The sequence below is a fragment of the Hibiscus syriacus genome, unplaced genomic scaffold, assembly GCF_006381635.1.
Source record: "Hibiscus syriacus cultivar Baekdansim isolate YM2019G1 unplaced genomic scaffold, ASM638163v2 tig00111772_pilon, whole genome shotgun sequence".
Lineage (NCBI taxonomy): Eukaryota > Viridiplantae > Streptophyta > Magnoliopsida > Malvales > Malvaceae > Hibiscus > Hibiscus syriacus.
In genome coordinates, this window is record NW_024063173.1 from 151,192 (window position 1) to 176,427 (window position 25,236).

The 25,236-nt window shown below is 32.6% G+C and overlaps 2 protein-coding genes, 1 non-coding gene and 1 pseudogene across 3 annotated transcripts; 2 read left to right on the forward strand and 2 right to left on the reverse strand.

Moving 5' to 3' along the window:
* The first annotated feature begins 841 nt into the window (after nucleotides 1-841).
* Nucleotides 842-19,281, forward strand: LOC120170137. The gene is made up of 13 exons (XM_039178143.1): nucleotides 842-1,085; nucleotides 1,215-1,258; nucleotides 1,971-2,051; nucleotides 2,232-2,339; nucleotides 2,443-2,534; nucleotides 2,802-2,876; nucleotides 2,953-3,022; nucleotides 3,488-3,589; nucleotides 3,670-3,778; nucleotides 4,821-4,883; nucleotides 5,199-5,303; nucleotides 17,149-17,153; nucleotides 19,221-19,281. Exons 1-13 carry the CDS (start codon nucleotides 866-868, stop codon nucleotides 19,221-19,223), a joined length of 1,077 nt encoding a protein of 358 aa, XP_039034074.1. The 5' UTR covers nucleotides 842-865; the 3' UTR covers nucleotides 19,224-19,281.
* TRNAL-CAG lies at nucleotides 10,186-10,266 on the reverse strand. Its single transcript has one exon. It is a non-coding gene; the product is annotated as a tRNA-Leu (tRNA).
* LOC120170138 (eukaryotic translation initiation factor 3 subunit G-like) lies at nucleotides 11,072-13,089 on the forward strand. The gene is made up of 3 exons (XM_039178144.1): nucleotides 11,072-11,446; nucleotides 12,365-12,919; nucleotides 12,951-13,089. Exons 1-2 carry the CDS (start codon nucleotides 11,110-11,112, stop codon nucleotides 12,901-12,903), a joined length of 876 nt encoding a protein of 291 aa, XP_039034075.1. The 5' UTR covers nucleotides 11,072-11,109; the 3' UTR covers nucleotides 12,904-12,919; nucleotides 12,951-13,089.
* Nucleotides 16,193-20,172, reverse strand: LOC120170136 (annotated as a pseudogene).
* Nucleotides 20,173-25,236: the final 5,064 nt, after the last annotated feature.

Consider the following 25,236-nt stretch of genomic DNA (forward strand, 5'->3'; position numbering starts at 1 on the left):
CTTATATAAATTAAACTCTAGATACTTCGAAACAAGAGCACATATATGTTGTCTACAGCAAGAAGAAACACAAGATAATTCTAATCGATAATTAAACTTATCAAGTCATCTTAATGGTTAAAGGAATGTTATTCAGTTTAAAGGTTTTAAATTTAAACAACTTGATCAGAATGTGTATTATTAATAGTTAAAAAAATTTGAACAAATACTATCTTTTAATCATCTTAAACTATTTAAATAAAAAAAACATCGATAACTAAAGCCTTCAAATTTCTCTACTTATCATTTGATGGAGTAGCATGACATGTTACCGGAATAAATATTAAACATTAGAAAGGATAAAACAATTTAAAATTAATAGAAATTAAAAAAAATGCTTAAATTTTTATCGATGTCTCTCTAATTCTCTATAGAATTCCTATTATGTAAAAAGGATTGAATCAAACTAAAATTTGAAAAGAATGGGTTTAAAATTGATAAACTTGGAATAGAGGACTAAATCCATAGGATATGGGATTAATCAGAGAATTTAACCAATACAAAGTATTTTTTTTCATTCAATACAAAGCTCTTGTTTCAAGGAAAAGGAAGAAGACAAATGAAGTGATGATATCACTGCTTACCAAATCATTCTCTTTCAGCTGGACTTTCACACATTTCAGTCTCTGCTTACACAATCTTTCCACAATTATTCAACATTTTGGCTTCAATTCAATCTTTATCCACTTCATTTTCATTGCTTAAGTCAACATTAACAGATACCAAACTCAATTTCAATACTCAACGTACACTCTTCAACGTCTGTAAATCCATACTTTTTATCTTTCTTCTTGGGAAAAAAAAAGAGAGAGTAGGAAAATTCACCATGGTTTTCATGAACAAAGCTATCAATCTTGCAAGCATTGGCTCAGTTATTCCTTCTTCAGTTGTTAAGCCGAAGGATTCATCAAGCAGAGCTCAAATGAAATCAAGGGTGTGGAGAAATTCATCGGTTAAAGCAGTTCAAAGCCCGGCTGTGGAATCAGAAACTGGAAAATGGGTTAGACAGAGACGACCCCAGAATGTCGATGGAGATTTCTTTGTAGGTAAATATCATTATTTGATTAATTTCCCAGAAAATTACTGTAATTTGTGGCAAATTGTTACTTTGATGAGTTCATTAATTAAAGGGTCATAAAGATAATTTTGGTATTGATTGTTAATCTGTTTTGCAGATCATACCTGCATAGATTGTGATACTTGCCGATGGATGGCGCCGGTAATTACTCATCAATCAAGTTTAGGGGTGTAAATGAACTGGATTTGAATGAACAAATTTTCGTATTCCTTTATTTATTTTAAAAAGTGTTATGTCTGTCTTGTTCATATTTGTATAATTTTTGCTATCTTGTTTATATTTGTTTGTTATTTTTAAAGATCTTCGTGTTGAGTTTGTTTATCATTCACTAATCTGTTTGTTTATAACATTCTCAAACATGTTTTTTATATGGTTCGAGACCCATCGGCAATCAACACTCTCTCCTTACCTGTAAGCTTCATAATTTGAATTTCAAAATTCACCTAGTGTTAAGTTTAGTTTTTACATTCACTAATATTTAAAATATAAAAATTAAAAGGAAAATGAGAATCGGATAACGAACTGAACACAACTTTGTTCATATTCATTCGCTTATTAACTAAATATATAAATTTTGTTCATATTCATTTATTTATTTATTTTAAATAAGATGAATGTCAGCTTACTGCTAATTGATATAAGTTTCTTGATGCATTGAGAACTGAGTGATCAGGTAAACGATTGTTCAGTAAAGGGAAAGAGAGAATCAACAAGTTAAAGATTGAGATCATATTCTCTCTCAAATCTCGACTATTCATCATCTTCTTCAGCTTATCTATTATCTCTTTTCCCTTTGTTGAATAATCGTATTCTTAGTTCTTACTTTAATGTTCTTTATTTCTGTTTGTTTCAGCAAGTCTTCACAAGAGTTAGTGAAATGTCTGCAGTTTATAAACAGCCAACTTCCAGTGAGGACCGGCTCAAGGCTCTCCAGGTACCATTTTTCCGGTTCTTGTTCTCGTATTTGACGCATCCATACAGTTGAATGCCTTTCTGCATTTCTCATTTCTGTTTGTATCAATTATCATACAATTGGTTTATTAATTAGATATGTTAGTTAGGTATATATTACAGAAGAACCATGAATGTTATCATAGACTGTTGATACTTTCAGGCGTTGCTTTCTTGTCCAACAAGTTCAATCCGTACCGAAGAACCTCCTACCGATATCCTAGAAGCTCAGAACACATTTCCGATTCCAGTAGACGAAAAGAAACTTCCTGTAACTCATGCCATTCCTTTACTGTATTTTTAAGACTGCGTTTTTTGTATTATATGTCGTGGGATTAACAGCCTAATCACTACGGCTATATGATTATTTTCAGGGTATTTATCATTGTGGATATCATTCTGAGAAATCATACGGAGCTGCTTCCTTCTTGATCATTCATCCTGAAGGAAATTTACTTATAGATAGGTAAATATTATACCTTTTCTTGTTAGAAAAATCTACTGCAAACTATCACGACACAAGTATTTGGTGCTGTATTGCTCCGACTTTTCATTTTTGTTAAGTATACGACACCTATGTCCAACATATTCCCGGACATGTGAATGGGACATGACCCTCAAAGTACCTTCCAAATAAATAGAAAAAGTTTTAACATACTCGTATCTAATACAGATCCGTGTTGGAGATCAGCAATTGAGGTTGAACTAACATGGCTAAATTAATTCTCTGCAGCCCGAGATTCACAGAGAAACTTGCGAGGAAGATCGAGATGCTGGGTGGGGTGCGCTATATGTTTCTAACACACAAGTACGTTAGTAAATTTATATCTTTTATTTACTTTTCTTTTGGAAAAAAAGATTCTGATCCATGTTGTTATGGTCAGGGATGATGTTGCAGATCATGGGAAGTGGTCAAAGCGGTTTAGCTGTGATCGAATTCTGCACTCTGAAGATGTTAGTTTCATCATCCTTAACCTCTGATATGCATTTTCATATCTTTAAGACAGAAACATTGTCATACTTGCTTTGATACCTTATATGTACTTAAATCCTTCAGAATTTTCAACTTCAAATATATTAACCCATTGGCAACTAGCTTCTATTCATAATCTATATTGTTCTCTGCAATAGCAATATAATGGAGAGCTCAAATTGAGTTTACTAATAGCCTAGAATACGGCAACTGATTTTTCTTTCATAAGAGCCGTCCTTTGGATCAAGCTTAGCAGCAAGCATGTTGTACTCCACTTCTATGTAGCAACTTTTCTGTAGAAAATTTCGCATTCAACTATCTAAGGGCTAGAAATGGCAATGAACGGTTGTCACTTGTCACTGCATATATTTATATCGAACACTAGTTGGGCCATAAATGCGAATTTGAAGCTAACGTGCTACTTCCATTTTTTATCATCTCTGTAGGTAGAAGTTTGTACTTCTGATGTGGAGATAAAGCTAAAGGGGAACGGTCCATGGAGCCTCGGAAACGACATTATGCTTATACACACTCCAGGTCACACAGAAGTAAGTGGATATCTCAGAAGTTTCTCAAACGGTTTGAGATGAACAAAGCTCATAACTATTCATTTTGTAAATTGTTGCAGGGATCTGTCTGCCTGCTTCATAAGTCGCTTAAGATTCTATTTACCGGTGACCATCTGGTAATGACTGAATCCGGACTCAGCATAGTGGAGATGTACAACAAAAGTTCAGGTAAAACTAAGTAAACATGACTTCCTTTGTGCCAAAAAGAACTGTTATTGCATGGAAGTGTTTGAATAAGTTATGGTGCATTTATTACTTTTCCTGTTCTTGTCGGCTGTAAATATAATTAATTGATGTCGTAAAGTACATGGAGAGAAGTCAGTGGTCTGAGTTATATGCCAATGTTACACGGACTCGGGTGTTTGTGTCGGATACGGTTATGAATCCAACATGGTATTTACTAAGCTTTTTCACATATTTGGTGAGTCATATCCCATATCCATAGTCGGATATATGTTGGGTGTTTGTGTCGGATACGGTTATGAATCCGACATGGTATTTTCTGAGATTTTTCACATATTCGGAGGGTCATACATATCCCATATCCATAGTCGGATATGAGTTGAACATGTCAAACACGGGTATTTCAAGAACAATGAAGAGTCAGATATACATAGTTATATGCTACTTGATTGTTGTCCATTCTTTCAATTGTTAACGTATGGGTAAAAAATATACGAAATTTTGAACCTCTACAAGACATTTTATCTTATTCAACCTACACAAGCTTTGGTATCTGTTGTACCTATTCCGAACATCTTCGCTGTCACTTTGCTACAGTCCCTCAACATAGCCGTTGTCAATCTCATCACCAGCTAAATCTACAATCTGAGAGCCGGATCTACCCACCTGTCAAACCATCAATAACCATTAACCCTAGAACTAACACTAACCACTCTACTGCCTGGTGTCAAGGATATATATACCCGCACAAGCAAGGCTAAAAGGGGGATCTTCAACCCCACATACATTGTTCATCGTCTTTTGCATTCCTTTTCTCTCCTTTCTTTAGACTATCAACTGTGGCTCTCCGTCCAATCCACAAAAGGTGAACCGCCTAAGACCACTGCCTTCCTACTCAGATCATTAACAATGTATTAAAATTATGACTCGACTTCGAATTCATCATACAGTCGCATAAAAAAAACAACTAAATGTGCTATGCTCACTTTTATTTCCCTATGCTCACTGATTTTGTTACTTTTCACAGTGCCTGAACAGGTGGACAGTGTTAAAAAGTTGTTAGATTTGGATTTCAATTGGATAATACCAGGTTCGTATCAGTTGTCTTGTAACATTACGGACTGTTTTTTTTTATTGTATATAATCAAAACTTTGCACCCTCTTGAAGAACATCTATCTGCACATGTTATATATAATTGGTTGAATGAAACAATTTAATCTTACATTGCCTCGTGTTATTTCCGATCCGAACTATATACTTCTCAAACACGAACATATTTCCTCTTACACTCTTCATTCATTGCCATATTTGAAACTCAACAGAAGTTGGATTCATCATCTTCGTTCTTCTCATATTTGATTGATATGACAATCAATCTTGAAAGTTTTCCATCTACATTTACAGGCCATGGTCGGAGAATCGAGTTCAAAGATGTTCCGGAGAAGAACGCCATCCTTGAAGCCTTTGTCCGGGAAAAGTATAACCAGTATTCCTCTGCTACAAATAAAGAAGAATAAGAAGTTCCAAACTTGGCGCCTTGATGACAAGAGTGAATTTTCATTGTACCATGACTACTAGTTGCTCTCTGCAAATAAAGAACAAAGATCAACTTCATTTGTACCATATGGTTCTTCGGCAACGCAGTGGTACTCACATGTTGTTTTATGTACTAGCAAAGTGTGATTGTCTGCTTGAAATGTGGCATGACTGAACAATGATGTTTGTCTTGTCGTACTTTTTAGGGGTGTAAACGAATTGAATTTGAACAAATAAGGTTTTTTCGTTTTTGTTTGTTTATTTTTCAATGTGTTCAATTTATTTAGAGTTCGCGAACATGCTCGTTAATATTCGTGAACATGTTCGTTTATATGCTCAACAACATGTTTGCTTAGCATTCGCCAAGCATTTGTGAATATGTCCGTTTATATGTTCAGAAAAATGGTGAACTTACATCAATAGTCTTTAAGTTTCTTAGGCTTCACAATTTGAATTCCAAAATTTATTATGTGTTCTATTTAATTAAAATGTAAAAAATAAAAGGAAAATGAGAATCGGGTAAACAGGCAATAAACGAGTCGATAAACAAGTTTATAAATGAGTTTATTCATGAACTTAAATGAATCTAACATATCTCTGTTCTTTTTCGTACATTTATCAAATGAATATAAATTTTTTGTTAATACTCGTTTATTTAACTTAATAAACATTATACGAACGGCTCATGAACAAGTTATTGAATGGACCTAAAATATATTTAAATTGACAAAAGAGTAGGCTTAGGTTTAATTTGTCTAGTTCCAAAATTAAAAGGATCCTAAAAGTAATTGTACATGAGTTAGATAATAATTTATCTAATTTCAAGACTAAAAAAATCTAAAAACAATTGAATTCAGAAAATAAAAAGTCTGTTTGACTTTAAAATAAGAAAAAACTTAGAAAATAATTAAATTCAAAATTTAATGGACGACTTAAAATCATAGTTTTCTAAATACTACAATAATTATAATATCAATCGAATAAAGACTTGTCTAATAAATATTTTATTTAAAAAACTCATTTGCCATAAAATTCTATAAGTGGATTCGAATTCTTTTGTAGGAGGTAGGTCCACCAACTGCATTTTTTAATATTAATTAATTAAAAAACATGAGAAAAATATGTGTGCCCCAGAATATGTCACTTCTCCACATGCTAGGGTACACATTATTTAATCAACTTTTTTCCCTCTATATATATTTATTTAGAATTAATTACACCATTCAGTCTCAAAATATAATTTTTATTCTAAATTAATCTCTAAACCTTTAAATATTTTAAATCTATCTCCAAATTATGACTCTCATTCTAAATTAATCTCAAATTTTTTAGTATTTTAAATTCACCCCTAAACTATGACTCTCATTTTAATTGGTCCCCGAACTTTTGAACATTCCAATAACCTCCCCAAACTAACTCCAAAGTTTAGGGATGAAATTGAAAGATTCAAAAGCTTGAGGATCAATTTAAAATAAAAATCATAATTTGAATATAAAATTAAAATATTCAAAAGTTTGAAGACTAATAAAAATTAGAGTAATAGTTTGGAACATGTAATACAATAAACTCGTTCATTTATTTATTTTTATGAGATTTTGGCACACATGGTTTTATAAAGTCTAAATTAGGTTAGAAATTGAGAAATCGTTCAAATTTAGCAATGTGGACAAGTTTTGAGTGGTTACAACATAGATTCGTCTAAGTTTGAGATATTCAATATAACCGGTGTATGAACGATGCCACGTGACAAAATTATAATATATTATGTGATAATAGTATCTCAAATATAAATATTTTAAGACTTTACAGTTAAGGGGTTTAATTAATTCAGATTTTCGATTTGGAAATTTGATTTAATTTTTCAAGTCAGTGATTTAAATTGTGTGATTTTTGGAAAAAAAATTAAGTTAAAAGGAGCTCTAAACAAATTGATACATTAATGTTATAAAAATTAATCAATTAACTAATCGACTGTTAATCAGTTAACAGAATTATTGATGTGCTAGTTTTAGATTTATATAATACCCATTTACTCTTCATTACTCACGTATTTTATCAATTCAATCTCAATTTAAAATACGATAAATGATTTTTCTTCTAGAATTTACCATTTGAGCTAATAAAGGAAGTGTTTTAGAGAATGAGAAGAAAAAAAAGAAAACACAAAATTTGGAGCGAAATAACTTGTCTCGAAATTGAGAAAGCTCAAAGTTGAAGGGTGAAAAAGATTTTGTAACTAGCCCAATAAATGATGTTGACGAATGATTAGTGTTGATTATGGTGTATTGTGGACTAGACTGATAGAAATCTTAAATATATATAGTGAAATTAGTTGAATTATGTCGAATTAGGACTGGTGACTTGATTGATCAATTTTCTTAACTTTATGCCTCAATTGAAAAAATTAGTTTGGTGACAAAATAGAAGCACCCTAATGGTTGGGTGACCAGAAGGTAATTTACCCTTATGTTGATTATTTTTTGGCCAATTGACATGGTTTTGTTTGACTGCTTTTGGCAACTTTTAAAGTCAGAAAGAAATGGCTGAAGGAATTGGGCGGCCTAGCATTTCTAAGTTTTGTAGCTCTCTTTATTAAAATCTAAAGAAACTGATTTTGAAAATTCAATTTTGAGTAATTTATTTAAATTAAATTTTATAAATTAATTATCGATTATTAAAATTCATAATTAACTTGGTCAATTTAATATACTAATTTTAATTACTTTAAATATTTAATATATAATATGTTGAGTATTTTATATTGTTTTGTTTTGTTTAATTCATTAAATATTTTTAGGGCATATTTGAATTCTAATGTAAAATTGTATGAAAGTGTAATTACTACCTTAATGATTATATTGTAATTATTTATGTATGATTGAAAATTTGCCCCAAGTCTTACAAATTATAACCTAATCTTATAGGGTTATTTAAAAAAAAGGTTTGTGTTGGGTTGAGATTAGTAAAGGGAAAGATCGAATCAGATCGAGATTGAATTTAGGGTGAAAAATATTCAATTTGAACTTACTCAAGACAACATTATAATTTTCATATGTATATATAGGGATAATTGCTATAATACCATTGTCTCTATATTTTTTTTTCCAACTAAATCTCTATTTTGTCGAATAAAGAATAAGATTATTTATATATATTTGTGTAGAATTGAGTCAGGCCATATATAATTTTTATCTTAAAATTTAGGTCGAATTTAAGATCGAGGGAGACCTCCCTAAACTTGGATCAAGTCAGGCAAAGAGAGTAGCTTCTCGAACCAGGTTAGATTAATTAAAAACCTGACTCAACTCGTTGTCATCCATGTACTTATGTCATATTTGATAGTATATATTATAATTACAAGATTATATAAATTTAAATAATATTAATATTATACATAATTATATTTTTTATCACCTTTTCTTTAAGAATTACAATATTGTAATTAGAGGTCTTTAGTTGCATCTAGTTTAATGAAATCTATGAATTATGATAATCGTTTAAACATACTTCAAACATTTTCATGTATCTTTCATTAATATAAAATCAAACTTGAAGAAAAAGGGGTTTTTTAGGCTTAAATTCCCATCGTTACCTACTTATTCCAAGCAATGATAGGTGACCTAATTTCCTAAGTTGACCCAATTAGGAATTTATTTATAATTATTAAAACAACATCAATAATAATAAATCGAACACCAAACCTAGTTATTATTTTTCAACATATAGAAAACAAACAATGATGTTTGGGCCTATAGGACAATAGCCTAGCTAAAATAACTTGTCAAGAATTGGATTCGAATCCATGCCCTTTCGGACCATTACCTGAAACAGGCGCCTTAGACCGACTCGGCCATCTTGACCCTGTTATCTCGGAACTTGTAGAATGCGTGTAATTCGTTTGTTCATGATAACCGGTTACAACCTACTTGGAATCTTGTTGTTAATTCTCAGGTTATCCATTGAGATTTTCTGGAGGCTCCTTGCGCGCATCGTCGTGGTTATGGTGCTGGTATTGTTGCTAGTTTAGATGAATTGGTGTTTGCTGCTTACTCTTTCCATTGGTGTCCTCCGGTTCTCGGTGTGGTGAAGATCAATCTGGACGGCTCCTTGACCCGAGTTCTGGTTGTATTGCTGTCAGAGTTGTGGCTCTCAACCATCGAGGGAGAGTCTTGGGTGGTTTAGCACAGGCTATGCGCAATGTTGGTGATCCGAACTTAGCCGAGATTCATGCTTTTAGTGCTGCTTTATCATTGACTTTTGCTAACGGATGGGAGAATGTACATTTTGAATCCGTTTGTGCTCTTTTGGTGAATAAGCAGCTTCGTGATGATGAAGATTTATCTACCTTGGTTTGTTATCTTCGACTAGTGAAGGAATATTTCCAGGTTTGCCTTAGATTTCATATTTCTCTTATTCAACAATCTTGTAATTTTGTAACAGATGTTTTGGTCAAATGAGATTTTATATATGTCTTCGTTATTTTTTGACTCAATTTGTCTTGATATTATCTCTTTAGAAGTAGCAAATGATGTACAATCTATTTGGTTTATGTAGTTAGACACTCTTTTCCCCTCGTAGATTCAATATGTTATGTTGATTAGGAGAGATTTTTAATGAGGTCCGTTTTTATTTAGAAGAAATTGAAATTGAAAAGAGTGTTGTTGAAGAATAAGAGGTTTTTTTAGGCTTAATTTCCCATTATTACCTACTACTTCCAAGCAATGATATTGATAGGTGACCTAATTTGGAGTTGACCCAATTAACAATATATTTATAGTTATTGTAGTAATAATAAATCAAACTATAACAAAAATAATAATATTAAAACGAAAGCTAAAATCAATCTCAAAAATTTTGTCAAGAATGGGATTCGAACCCATGCCCTTTCGGACCAGTACCTGAAACTGGCGCCTTAGACCAACTCGGCCATCTTGACTCTGTTATCCTTATTTTAGATATAACTTAATTACTCTAATAATAAGATAAAAGCATTAGAAGGCGAAAGTAGACTATTAAGACGGAGAATAAAAATAACAATATACTTTTGTTATCGAAATTTCTTTTATACATTAAAAATAATAAAAACGTATTTATTTTATTTATATATTTAATATGAAAATAATTTTTTAATTTATTTATTAATTAATAAATTATATATTAAATTAATAGTTCAAAAAATTATTATTGTTATATTATATTTATGATAATTTAATAAATATAATTAGTGATGAGTATCAATCGAGTCAAGTTAATGACTCATATTTTTTTATTCAATTTTATTTAAAAAGTTTTAAAGCCAAGTTAAATTTATGAAATTTGAATCAAGTCGAATTGAAACGATTTTTTGAATTTCTATTCAAATTTAATTACAAATATTTATAATATTATGATGTGAATCGGTGAAATTTAACGACTTTATTTAACTATATAAGATATTCATTTATATTTTTTCATATTCTTTTTCACATTATAATGTTATTTGATAAATCTTCTATCATTTTATAATTCTATTTTTAAATATATTTTAAAATAAAATATTATTTAAAGTATAAAAGATATAATAAATTGATGAAAAACGTTATAAACTACAATAAAAAATATTTTGAATAAAATATAATATTAGGGCTAAATTACAAAAAAGAAAATTGTTGTAGAGGTAAAATAAGACGACGTCGTAACAAGCATATAAAGTAGCCAAAAACCCTCTTTCTGCATTTTGTCTATAAAAGTATATCTGAATAACCATCAGCGCCACCCCCCAAGTTCTCTCGAAACCCTAATGGTGGCGATCGACAAAAACGAGTCCAGCAAGCTCCGTTGGGGGGAGCTAGAAGAAGACGACGATCTCGACTTCTTGTTACCACCCAAGGAAGTTATCGGCCCCGATGAGAACGGGATCAAAAAGGTGATCGAATACAAGTTCAACGAAGAAGGTAATAAGGTCAAAATAACGATTACCACCCGAGTCCGAAAGCTGGCCAAGGCCCGTTTGAGTAAGCGGGCTTTGGAGAGGAGGAATTGGGAAAAGTTCGGCGATGCGGTGCGTGAAGATGTTGGGAGTCGGCTCACTATGGTTTCCACAGAAGAGATCCTTCTTGAACGACCTAGAGCCCCTGGTTAGATTCTAATTAACCCTTTTTTTAATGAAATTTTCTTTCTTTTTATCTGTGATTTGTTTTAGATTTGATGAAATTGAATATATAACATTTGAAAATTTTAGATGAGGATGATTGATTATTGTTAATTTTGTCTTATTTGGTTTTGATTGTTGTTAAGTTTCTCATAATTTGCATTTGATTGCATCTTTATATGTATTATTTCAAGCTATTGGTGACAGAATCACGTAAGTGAGAATGATTTGATTCATTTGATTATGGTGGTCAATTAGCCAGTCACATATCAGCCATTGTTGCTGTCTGTTTGTGTGAATGGTCAGTAAGCCACCTATAGCAGTTGATTGTCGCCTTTTTTACTGTGAAATGTGTTTAAATTTTCACTTTCGGAGCCATTAACTACATTTGTCGGCATTCCCCGGTCTTCCTACTAGCTGTTTATTCTGAAATTTTCCTACATTTTTGTTCAATAACATGTTTTTCTGGTTTTGTATTTCATTTGAACATGGGGGATTGGTCCTGCCAATCATGTATTTAATCAAATGGCTGTTGTTTAATGCGTAGTGGCCATGGGGCCACCGATTGCATCTTTCCTAAATCAGCATTTGAATGTTTAATAGTGAAACCAATTTATTGGCTTCATTCGGAGGCCATTAACAGCATCCAAGAAATGTTTCTAAAGTGTGTGTTATCAGTATTGGGCTTGAAGGTTTTGTTACGGCATTCTCTCCCTGTGACATTTAGACCCGTGAATTTGCTTGTATCTATGATTTTGGAACAAGAACTAATGCATGTGTCTCCGACACAATTGGACTCGGTAGTTGTAAACTATGTTGTTAGGAACTTGCAAAAAGAATTTGGCTTTTTGTCCCTGTTCGGATTTTGGGTGTAAAATCCTTTGGAATATCGAATTGTTTACAGGTACCAAACAGGAAGAAATGAAGGTTGCAGGGGACAGTTTGGCTCAGCTTAGCAAGGGTGGTGCTGTTCTCATGGTGTGCCGTACATGCGGTAAGAAAGGTGATCACTGGACTTCCAAATGTCCTTACAAGGATCTTGCTGCTCCAGTCGAAACCTTTGTCGAGAAACCTGCAGCATCTGAGACCTCGGTGGCTGCTCCCGGAGCTGGAAAGGGAGCTTATGTTCCACCAAGCATGAGAGCTGGTGCAGAGAGAACCACCGGATCGGATATGAGACGCAGGAATGATGAGAACTCCGTGAGGGTAACCAACTTATCTGAGGACACCCGGGAGCCTGACTTGCATGAACTTTTCCGACCATTCGGTGCTGTGACTCGTGTGTATGTTGCTATGGATCAAAAGACGGGCACAAGTAGAGGGTTTGGTTTTGTCAACTTTGTGAACAGAGAGGATGCCCAAAGAGCTATTAACAAGCTGAATGGATATGGTTACGACAATCTCATCCTTCGAGTTGAGTGGGCGACCCCGAGAACAAACTAGAAAGATTATAATCTTCCTGGTGTTTTAGTGTGTTCTCAAACATTGTCAACAGTTGCAATATACTGTCTAAAGTGCAGATTTTGGCCATTCCCCCTCCCCCCTTATTTCTTTTAAACCTATGTTCTACTATTCAAGGTCAATTTATAAGTTATGAAAATGATTAGGGAGGTACATTTGACTTGATTATATTAAGTTGATTTTTTTTTTTAATTTTTAATTTGGGTTTGAGTCGAGTCAGGTATTTTTGAAGGATAAGATTGAGTTTAGGTGAAAAACATCTAACTTGATCTAAAAATAATAGTCGAATGAGGTGGTAGCTTGTTGTTGACATACAAGTTGAAGGTGGTTTTTTTATTTCATATCATAATATTCTTATCAAAGTTAAAGATATTTTTCATTCATCTGCGGCTGTTGTTGAAAATCATCATGCTATAATATTTTTTGTGGTAACCTAGACATTATTATCCAACTTGATCTAAAAATAATAGTCGAATGAGGTGGTAGACTCGTTTTATCTCCTATCATGTTACTAGTTTAGATTATCTCAAAGACTCTTTAAAACTCATGCAATTAAGCACAAAAATTCTATTATTTCTTGAGATTGTGAGTCTTCTCAAAATTTAAGTGGCTTGGTTAATAATTTATCTGTTTATAAGTAATAATTTTTTTAATTGTATGGGTGATTGCAAAATAATATATGTTTTAAAAAATAGCCATTAATAACATGCATATACACCCTATAAACGTGACGAGACCTCTAAAGAGAATAATACTTTAACTATTGAGACACATTGTATTGTAGTGATATATATTAAATAATTGATTATGATTATAGGTATATTTATGTATTAATTCTAAACTATAAATTGTAATAGTTAGATTTTATTATTTTAGTAAAATAATCATATTTTAAAGTAAAATAAAATAAATCAATTAAATTTATAAAGTCGAGAATATATTTGAATATTAAGCCTAAAAATCAAAAAAAAAGTTTCAGGGTTTCACTTAGCCCAAAGAAAATGTTTGGGCCTTTACGTACCAGTTCAGCTGGTTGCTTTAAAAGCACATATAATATAAAATCAAAAGGAGAAACCCTAATAATTTCCCTTATATATATCTGTGTAGTCCTCCTACCTCCATTCCAACACTCTTCTGTATCGTTTAGATTCATTCATTGTTCTTCTTATGTGTTTGCTATTTTTCTGAGCTATCGATAGTTGATTTGTTGGTCTATTATTCTAAATCAGACTCAGTGACTCGATTATTTTAATTCATTTTTTCTTCATAATCAGAGTATTCGATATTTTTCTTCATTGTTTATCATTTTTAGCTTATATATACTCTTTTTGGTTTTATATAATTGTGGGTTAATTTGGCGTCATATACTGATTACCATCGCTCGGTTCATGTGGGCGTTTGCGTATGAACTGACGCCATAGTTTCTTCCCTTTCTCTGCATTAATTTTCTCCCATTCGGTAGCCTTTTGGCTTCCTCGCTGCAGAAAAGGGTAAATTCTTTCTTCATATCTTGGATATACTGTTAATATGTAAGACAAGACTTTTCTCGTTTTAATATCAAATTATCAGTACGTGTCGGTGTATAGCATGGATTTAAATAGTGGTTGGATAATTGAATAATGGTCGTATATAATGGTAATGGTGTCATTGAAATTTTTATTATTGAAAAATAGCAGTGAAAAGTGAAATTATAACCGTAATAATGGAATAATGATGGATTGTGATCTCAATTTAAAGAGTAATGGTAAATTGTGATAATAATAATAGACCACTACTGTTAGGGTAGCATTAAAAAAAATCAAACAGAATTACGGTAATTAAAATTATAATAATGTTTATAATTACAATAAATATAATATGAGTGAAAATACAAATGTAACTATAATTTAAATCCATGGTGTTTAGGGCCTGATGCTGGTTACTGTTTCATCTGAAAAACAGAGATCCAGGGATGATCTGGTCTCAACCTGAACAGGGTGATCTCCTTTATATGTAGCTAAACTGTGGTTGCACATGTGTATGTATGCATGCATGTTAGGCTCACTGAAGTAGATTTGGCTGCACAGTTCAGTTCAACTATGCAATCATTCTTAGTTTGATTGATATAATTATTATTATAATATGTAAAAGAACATTAATTCAAACGTAGTTAAATGTGTAACATTTTCTTATTTAGGTATAAGGAAATTGATTTTGGGTTTTTCTATAGGATAAATAATAGCTAAAACATTAATATATGAATTATATCTTATAACTTTCAAATCAACATTCCATTGTCGTTCAGTGGTTAGGATATCTGGCTTTCACCTCGGAGACCCGGTTCAATTCCCTGCAATGGAAAATTTTATCCTTTTTTTTTTGCTGGTTTTTCAGCTTCTTCAAATGCATTCATGGTTAAGAAATCTATGAAAAGAACATTTATTGAATGTGCTGTTCATATTAATATGGAAAGCATAGTAAATATGAAGTTTCCATTAAGACACTGTAAATGCACATGTAAAGAACAGGCCCCAGGGCTCATTTGGATTCTGCTGATACAGCAAATTAGTTAGGAAATGACACATTTGGCACAGTTTGCCAATACTGGATTGCATATTTAGTGACTTGTGTGAACTGAATCGCGAGTCTGGTGTTTAGCTTGTATTTCTGGTTGTAACGGGACCTTGAAGTCACGAATGGACGTAAACAAACTTAAATTTTTTTCAAAAATAAAAACAAATTCTTAAAACTTTTAAGTGATGAAAATAAATTTACATTGTGTAAATTTTCAAAAAAAATATTTTAGTCAAAAACAAATATCCCAATAGGTATTTATATTTATGCAAATAAAATTATAAAAAAAATTTGAGTGATGAAAATAAATTATCAATGAAAATCTAAAGAAAAAAATTTAAAATACATGAGAAATTAAAATGTTCCTGATGACTGCCCGTGAGCTTCCTTGATCCATCACCACTACTGTTTGGTAAATTCCGTAAGGGAATAAATGGCTTCAACAAGTATATGTTAGATTGTCATCGAGACATTTTAGTTATCATGCATGCAATTCGACAATTCAGAGAGATCAAAATACAAATTTCTTTCATTTATCTGTACGGATAAAAGGGTAAAATTAAACTATGTCCAGATTCAATTTTTTATAAATTTTATCGATTCAATTTGAGTAGAATAATTTATTTCGATCAAACCCGTGATAAAATTTAGGAGACATCATCAAATTTATTTCACATTTATTATAATATAGTAGTGATCATTTTTAAAAAGTTCAATAAAATTTAATGATTACTTTTATAACTTTTAAAAGTACAGTGACTAAAACGATATTTAAGCATAATTCAATGACCTATTATATACTTTACCAAAAAAATTAGTTTTCAACAGCCTTACCTGAAGCAATGCATATGATGTATTCAATTTCCTCAGTGATTTCTTTCATGGACGGCCTGTTTTGTCTACGTTCTTCCAAGCAACTCAATGCAAGAAATCTCAATGCTTTCATGGTGTCAATCTCCAACGGACCCGCTTTCTCGATCAATATCGGATCAATAACATCGATGATTTTCTCTTCGTCTGCCATTCTCTTCGCATATATTGCCAAGTTCACATCATCTGAATCTCTGTTAAAATCTATGGCCTTTTGCGAACTTAAAAGCTCTAACAAAATGACCCCGAAGCTGTAAACATCACTTTTATCGGTCAATTGGTAGTTCCGGTAGTATTCAGGATCGAGATATCCGAGTGTGCCTTGAGCACAGGTTGATATGTGACTCATATCGGTGTGTGCCAACCGAGATAACCTGAAATCCGAAACTTTACCATTCAACTTCACATCGAGTAAGATGTTACTGGACTTGTCGTCTCTGTGATATATCGGAGGAACTGCAGAGAAATGCAGGTATGCAAGGCCTTCGGCGGTGTCACGGGCGATTTGGAGGCGACGGTTCCAAGATAGTTGCGCTCTGTCACTGGTGTTGGGGCTCTGCAGATGATCTAATAGGTTCCCGTTTTCAATGAACTCATAAACCATTATAGGCTGCTCGAGTTCGAGGCAACATCCGAGTAGTCCGACAAGGCTTTTATGATTGACATGGCATAGGATCCATACTTCGTTCAGGACTTGATCAGTTCCTTTGGTGTTGCCGAGCTTGGCACATTTGACGGCAACGACGGTGCCGTCATCGAGAATTCCTTTGTAGATTTCACCGTAGCCACCGGCTCCTAGGATAAGGTCTCTCGAGAAATTGTTCGTTGCTTTCTTTATCTCTTTGCCGGTGAAAACCTTGGCTGCTTTGTCTCCATTGTTGGAGTTAAGAATTGCTTCGAGCTCCTTCCGTAGGTGCTCTTGTGCTTCCACGATTCGCATATGGCGTTTGTAGAGAAGGATGCCGATGATCGCCACAACGAGCGCCATACTGAGTCCGGCAGGCAGTTAAACCTGCACGATGAAGACATAGGATCGAGGAAGTTTCCAACCAAGTAGCAAATTCAGAGACCATTCACAAAGAACATTACCAAACTCAATGTTTAAATTGTTAAATAAAATTTCATTAATTACAGAATCTTTTACCATATTTCTTTCCAATTTATGCATATCCGTACATATGTATAAAGATATGATGAATATCAAATATGAATATAAAAGAGTTAATTGCACCACACATCCTCAAACTATGATCTTCATTCTATGTTAGTCTTTAAACTTTTTCAATACTTTAATTTTATCCGACTCTCAATCAAAATTGATACTCAACATTTTGAAAATTTCAATTTCATCCTCAAACTATGAACCTCATTCTATATTGATCGCCAAACTTTTGAATATTTCAATTTATCCAAAATCATTCAAAAGTTTGAGATGAAAATGAAACATTCAAAAGTTTGGGGACCAATTTAAAATGAGGGTTAGAGTTTAAGGATAAATTTGGAAATTCAAAAGTTCATCAAATATAATTATATATCAATACATATATTCCCAAATGCCCAAGTCAGAATAATAAGAAATAAGTAAATAAACAGAAATGTGATGTATATCCGAATGTGAGTATAAATATAATAATAATCTTAAAACTCAATAAAAAAAATTATATATTTGACAATTATACTCGAATTCAAATAATAAAATCAGCAAAACAGGTCAAAGATAATGCAAATAGTCCAACATATCTAGAAACTTGAATTTAAATATAAAAAAAATCTATCAAGTGATATAAAAAGTTCACATGTGACTTTGAATATTCAAAGTTTCAATCTCCAAATTCATGATATCAGACAAAAGTGTCGTTTTCTAAACCAAGCCTGGATGTGATCGGATCACACGGGATGTGATCGGATCACACGGGATATGATCATTATCCACTTCAAGGACACTTAAAGTATGATTATCCATCTTAATCTTTCGTTCCTAAATCATATATTTGTACAACTTTTTTAGTATCAATAGCGTTCAAAGTAATTAAAACAATCTTATATTTGACTAAAATAATTAAAATTAATTGTTGTTTTAGCCTTTTCATTAATATTTTTGTTTAGAGGGATTTCCATCTTTTTCCTCTTGACATTTTAAGAGTTTTCTCTATCATTTTCTTCGATTATTATAATCAATATTTTTTTATTTAAATAAAAAAATATTGAACTCATCCAGTAATTTTAAAAATAATAGTTTTCCCTTATATGTATATATATTGTCAAGTGGTTTAAAAGAACTCTGAACATAAACTATTTTGTATTTTATAATCACTTAGACTATTAAAAATGATTTGTCATCGTCTTCTATCACCCACATTTATTTTATTATACATCAATATTTTTTATTAAATAAATAAGTATAAAACTATACATTTAATACTTAAATTATTATTTTTGTTCTCTTTTACTATTTAAAATTTATGTTTTTTAAAAAAAAAATATTTAAAGTTTAGTTTAAGTTTCATTTTGACAATTGTCGTTAAAAACTTAATTGTAATATTAACGTGTCATTATAAAATAATATCATAGTATTATTGAAAAGAATTATAAAAATGTTACATCAGTAATTTTGTTAATTTTTTTAATGAATGAGTATTAAACTAAAACTTAAACTAAATATTAGAAATAATTTTAAAAAAATTAAATACTAAAATAAAATAAAAATAATAATTTAGATATTAGATACGTAATTTACTCTAATTTTTTTATCTATAATCAAGTTCGATCTTACTCAATCTAACTCGAGCTGAGTTTCCAATTGTAAACTTCAAGTTCGATTGCAAGTTAACAGCTATTTCAGCAAAACAGGCTCAATTTTCAATCGCATTTTTTACTAAAAGTTTCCAAACTTAAAAGGAAAAAAGAAGAAAAAATTGTTTTTAAATCAGGGAAAGTACCTGCGATCAAAGCAGTCTGGTCTGAGTCGCTGCAGCCATCAGGATTCTCACACGTAATATCTGCAAAAGAAAATGAAATCATGCCATCTGTAAATACTGCCGCCAGAAAATAACAAAAATAATTGAAGTTCTAAAACAAAACTCACTCGCAGAACAAACCCCATCAATCGGATCCCAAAACAGCCCGGAATTACATTAACACCTCCGGCCTCCATTCGAATTCGGGTCGGGCCCACAAGTGGAGTTCCCATCACAATCCGCTTGGGTACCACAAATTGGTTCAGGCGGCGAAACCCACTGCAACTCCATTCCCGGTTCAGGCCACCGGTCCACTGGCAAATCCGATTGCAAGTTAACGAAGCTCGTATAAGCCCTACACCCTGTCTCCCTAGCCCTGATTGCATGCGCCGTCGCTCCTCCGCTGGCTCCGAAAGTACAACAGATCCGCGCCGCCTTACAAGCCGTCGCTCTCGAACTCTCGTTGACGTACACGTGGCACAATCCCGTCGCGGAGCAGTCCAACGGGGAACGGAGGATCGATTCCGTACAGTTCAAGAACATGACGGTGTTGCTGCTGGTGATGTTAAAAGGTAAACTGCTGTTGAGATGTACGCCTTCGGAGGGCAGGTCGGTCGTGACGCACGTGTTCGGCACAAGACTCGCCGGCTGGATCACGAGCCGTTGATTCAAACGACTGATGGACGTGATCGGGCAGGTGTTGTTGAGGGTATCGAAGACCAGTGAGCCCGCGTCGCAGCGGATTTTGTAGTTCTGGTCGCCGCAGGCTGGGCCGGTCGAGAGAGGGTACGGCACCGCAGTCCGGGCAGCGGGTGACGGCGCACGTTAGCAGAAGCAACGCCGTTGAAAGGAGGTTAAGCGTTACCGCCATTTTTTGAAGCGTTCACTAAAATTGAAGAGGCATCGGTGTTTTTAAATCTGTTGAATCTCGGAGGTATATTCGTAAATTTTAGTATTGTGAAGGTTAATATTGGAAATATAGCGAATATTCTTAAATGTTTAGAGTTAGTTGACTAAAATCTTTGACTCACGTGCTTTATTTTATTATTTTTATATACATAAATCATTTCATTTAGAATTTTTTCTTCGCATAAAAATAAATTCAATATTTGTCTCATTTCTTTTCATTTTTTGTTAGCTGGTTAACTTTTTTTTTTATCGATAGAGACATTAATTTTAATATTGATAATCGATAGCTTATATCCATTATTTTTATTTACTTTAATATAGTGTGTTATTTTTTTTTTTTTTTCGTAATTATGTTTATATGACACGTCTTCTTATATTTTTATAACATGTTTTCTTTGTCTTTATTGTACATTTTCGGTTGTTTGGTCATTATTTTATTTATTTTTTAAGGTTGGATTTGACATTATCACACAACTAATCAATATGACGCTTATTTGTTATCATGTTGATCTTCTTTGCTGTGGATCATCGAATTAAATTTAGATACGTGATTGACATTCGTAGATAATATTTTCATGTCGCTCGATTTTGATTTACGATTTGTTGATGGTGTTAAATAGCTTCATCCCCTTTTGTGGTTTGTTTTTCGATGCGGCTTCTATCAAATTTTTGCAATAATTTTAATATGTAACACTAATATTTTTTCACATATTATAATTTTATTGATCATATTCGTTTAGATTATGAGTTTTAGACTATTCAACAAAAAAAAAATCATAAGTTCTATAATTACTAATAATACTCTTTTCTTCTTCTGTAACCTCTTTTCCCTCCTCATACGTAGAATTAAGATTGCATTAAAAATTTATTAAAATATAAGGCAAAAACTCATTATGTTTTTTTTTAATTTTAATATTTTTAGTTCATTAAAGCTGTATACCCCAAAGTCATATCTTTTTTTAAAATAATCAGTTGTAACTATAACACAATAAATGTTCAAATTTTTTTAAGAGAAAATCGCCTCAGTGACCAAAAATGCCTAATAATATACGATTTTAACCAACTTTTTTTGGATTTGCCAAAATGACTAATAAAATCGCAATGCGATCTCTAATTCGCAACGCGATTTTTCAGTATTGCAAATTCGCGTTGCATTTCGCGTTGCGATAGTTGAAAATCGCGTTGCGATAGTCTACAGTATCGTTGCTATTTTCCATTTCGCGTTGCGATAGTCTACAGTGTCGTTGCGATTTTCCATTTCGCGTTGCAATAGTGTACAGTGTCGTTGCGATTTTTCATCTCGCGTTGCGATAGTCTACAGTGTCGTTGCGATTTTTCATTTCGCGTTGCGGTAGTCTACAGTGTCATTGCGATAGTCTACAGTAAATTAAAAAAAGATTTTGTTTCTTAAGAATTTTCTCTAAAAAGATAGTATCCGCGCGGACGTGTCGAAGACACGTATTACCACGACCACGACCACGACCACGAGACGGCGGCGGCGCGCGAGAGTCCCCCTTGTTATCTTTCACTCAACAAGGAAATGAGAAATCCAAGCCTTAAATACACTTTCATATAGTGTTTCCAATACTATGTGGGATTGAGCATTACTCAACACTTCAAAGAAAATATAGCAATTTTTGTAGCATGTTTCCCACTTAATCCATATCTAAAACATTTTATCATTTTATCAAGAGAATTAAAAGAGTTGTAGATATCTACATTTCAATTCAAACTTATACATATAGTTTTAAGAGAAAATCGCCTCAGTGACCAAAAATGCCTTATAATATACGATTTTAACCAACTTTTTTTGGATTTGCCAAAATGACCAATAAAATCGCAATGCGATCTCTAATTCGCAACGCGATTTTCAGTATTGCAAATTCGCGTTGCATTTTGCGTTGCGATAGTTGAAAATCGCATTGCGATAGTCTACAGTGTCGTTGCTATTTTCCATTTCGCGTTGCGATAGTCTAGAGTGTCGTTGCGATTTTCCATTTCGCGTTGCGATAGTTGAAAATCGCGTTGCGATTTTCCATTTCGTGTCGCGATAGTGTACAGTGTCGTTGCGATTTTTCATCTCGCGTTGCGGTAGTCTACAGTGTCGTTGCGATTTCCATTTCGCGTTGCGATAGTCTACAGAGTCGTTGCGATAGTCTACAGTAAATTAAAAAAAGATTTTGTTTCTTAAGAATTTTCTCTAAAAAGATAGTATCCGCGCGGACGTGTCGAAGACACGTATTACCACGACCACGACCACGACCACGACCCGAGACGAGACGGCGATGGCGGCGGCGCGCGAGAGTCCCCCTTGTTCTTTTTCACTCAACAAGGAAATGGGAAATCCAAGCCTTAAATACACTTCCATATAGTGTTTCCAATACTATGTGGGATTGAGCATTACTCAACACTTCAAAGAAAATATAGCAATTTTTGTAGTATGTTTCCCACTTAATCCATATCTAAAACATTTTATCATTTTATCAAGAGAATTAAAAGAGTTGTAGATATCTACATTTCAATTCAAACTTATACATATAGTTTTAATATGATAAAATGTTTTAATATTTTTAGATATGTATTAAGTAGGAAACATGCTACAAAAATTGCTATATTTTCTTTGAAGTGTTGAGTAATGTTCAATCCCACATAGTATTGGAAATACTATATGGAAGTGTATTTAAGGCTTGTATTTCCCATTTCCTTGTTGAGTGAAAGAGAACAAGGGGGACTCTCGCGCGCCGCCGCCGCTGCCGTCTCGGGTCGGGTCGTGGTCGTGGTCGTGATAATACGTGTCTTCGACACGTCCGCGCGGATACTATCTTTTTAGAGAAAATTCTTAAGAAACAAAATCTTTTTTTAATTTACTGTAGACTATCGCAACGCGATTTTCAACTATCGCAACGCGAAATGGAAAATCGCAACGCGATTTTCAACTATCGCAATGCGAAATGCAACGCGAATTTGCGATAGTGGAGATCGCAATGCGAATTAGAGATCGCATTGCGATTTTGTTGGTCATTTTCGCAAATCCAAAAAAAGTTGGTCAAAATCATATATTATCTGAGATTTTTGGTCACTGAAGTTATTTTCTCTTGTTTTAATATGATAAAATGTTTTAATTTTTTTAGATATGTATTAAGTAGGAAACATGCTACAAAAATTGTTATATTTTCTTTGAAGTGTTGAGTAATGCTCAATCCCACATAGTATTGGAAACACTATATGGAAGTGTATTTAAGGCTTGTATTTCCCATTTCCTTGTTGAGTGAAAGAGAACAAGGGGGACTCTCGCGCGCCGCCGCTGCCGCCGTCTCCTCTCGGGTCGGGTCGGGTCGTGGTCGTGGTCGTGGTCGTGGTAATACGTGTCTTCGACACGTCCGCGCGGATACTATCTTTTTAGAGAAAATTCTTAAGAAACAAAATCTTTTTTTAATTTACTGTAGACTATCGCAACGCGATTTTCAACTATCGCAACGCGAAATGGAAAATCGCGTTGCGATTCTCAACTATCGCAACGCGAAATGGAAAATCGCAACGCGATTTTCAACTATCGCAATGCGAAATGCAACGCGAATTTGCGATAGTGGAGATCGCAATGCGAATTAGAGATCGCATTGCGATTTTGTTGGTCATTTTCGTAAATCCAAAAAAAGTTGATCAAAATCATATATTATCTGAGATTTTTGGTCACTGAGGTTATTTTCTCTTTTTTTAAACCAATTGATAATGCATGTACATTTGAAGATGTAATTGTTCGAATTCAAAATCTTTAGAAAAATAATATTCTTTTTTATTATTGAGATCAATTAATAAGTTTAATTATATTTCTTATTTAAACACGTAAAGGTTAGTTATACATATTATGTATCATATAGAAGAAGAAGAAATTTGATATATTTTAATGTGAGTGACATAATATACTTTCATCTTACGTGATAAAAATATATCCTTCCAAAAGTTAATCAGAAAAAAAATATTAAATTGGTAAAAGAAAAAGTTTGAGAGAGTACTTTTAGGTTAAAAAGCATTAAAGGTATGTCAATTGAACTAAGAAGAAATTATTTTCAGTTATGAACACCAACTCCGTGTTATACCTAAATTTCCTTGAATAGTTTTCCCCCCTTATAATCTTGAGTAAAAATAATACTGTATCTGTTTAAAGATAACTTTAAATCTCTCAAAATTGAGCACTCACACGTATTATGGTGTTCGAACCTAGGTCTTTAAAGAATAACAATAATTTCTTTACCACAAAAGTCAATTGATTCATGTAATTTTCTCGTATAATTTATATTTAATATTTAACAAATACTATATCTTATAATTTTTCGTTTACTTTATGGAATTGTGAAATTAGAAAATTCAGTGAAACCTATCCATCTAGAATTTATAAATGAATTGTAGCTTTCAAGCTCGGTGGAGTTTTTAGAAGTCTTCGCCTAGTGTCAAATTGTCAATATAATTACAATTTTAAATTATTAAAAATCCAAATATATTATTAAGTTAAAAATCTGTTATTCGAATTCAATTGAATTCAACTTTAAAAAATAATATTTTCAAATTTTGATTTGAACTGAAATTAATAAATAACCATATGATTTGACATTCCATGAACCTTATCTATACACATGAGGGAGGGAGTATACATTTAAATAATTTTTAATTAATAAATAATTATATAATATAAAATAATTCTGAAAATAATTTTAAATATATTAAAAATAAAAAGTAAATCATAAAACAATTTATTGTAAATATCATCTGTATTATTTATAAAATTATTTTTTTAATATTAATACATGAGAATAATTTTATTTTATTAGCCGCCCTGCTTTTTGAAACAAGGGGCAGCGTTGAAATAGATCCAGGTTCCACGAAATGAAGTCTTTGTGCCACGGGCCGTTGACCGTGTAATCCTGATTCCCGTTCGTGACAAACAAAGTCAAAACCCCAATTGCCATCTTTAATGGGGTGCTGGCCGTCATTATACCTCCAATAAATGGTTCAATTGACTCGATCGGAT

Coding starts and splice junctions, on each gene's coding strand:
- LOC120170137 (XM_039178143.1), top strand. CDS start 866: ATGGTTTTCATGAACAAAGCTATCAATCTTGCAAGCATTGGCTCAGTT. Junction 2,052..2,231: donor ACCGGCTCAAGGCTCTCCAG/GTACCATTTTTC, acceptor TGATACTTTCAG/GCGTTGCTTTCTTGTCCAAC. Junction 2,877..2,952: donor TATATGTTTCTAACACACAA/GTACGTTAGTAA, acceptor TGTTATGGTCAG/GGATGATGTTGCAGATCATG.
- LOC120170138 (XM_039178144.1), top strand. CDS start 11,110: ATGGTGGCGATCGACAAAAACGAGTCCAGCAAGCTCCGTTGGGGGGAG. Junction 11,447..12,364: donor TGAACGACCTAGAGCCCCTG/GTTAGATTCTAA, acceptor AATTGTTTACAG/GTACCAAACAGGAAGAAATG.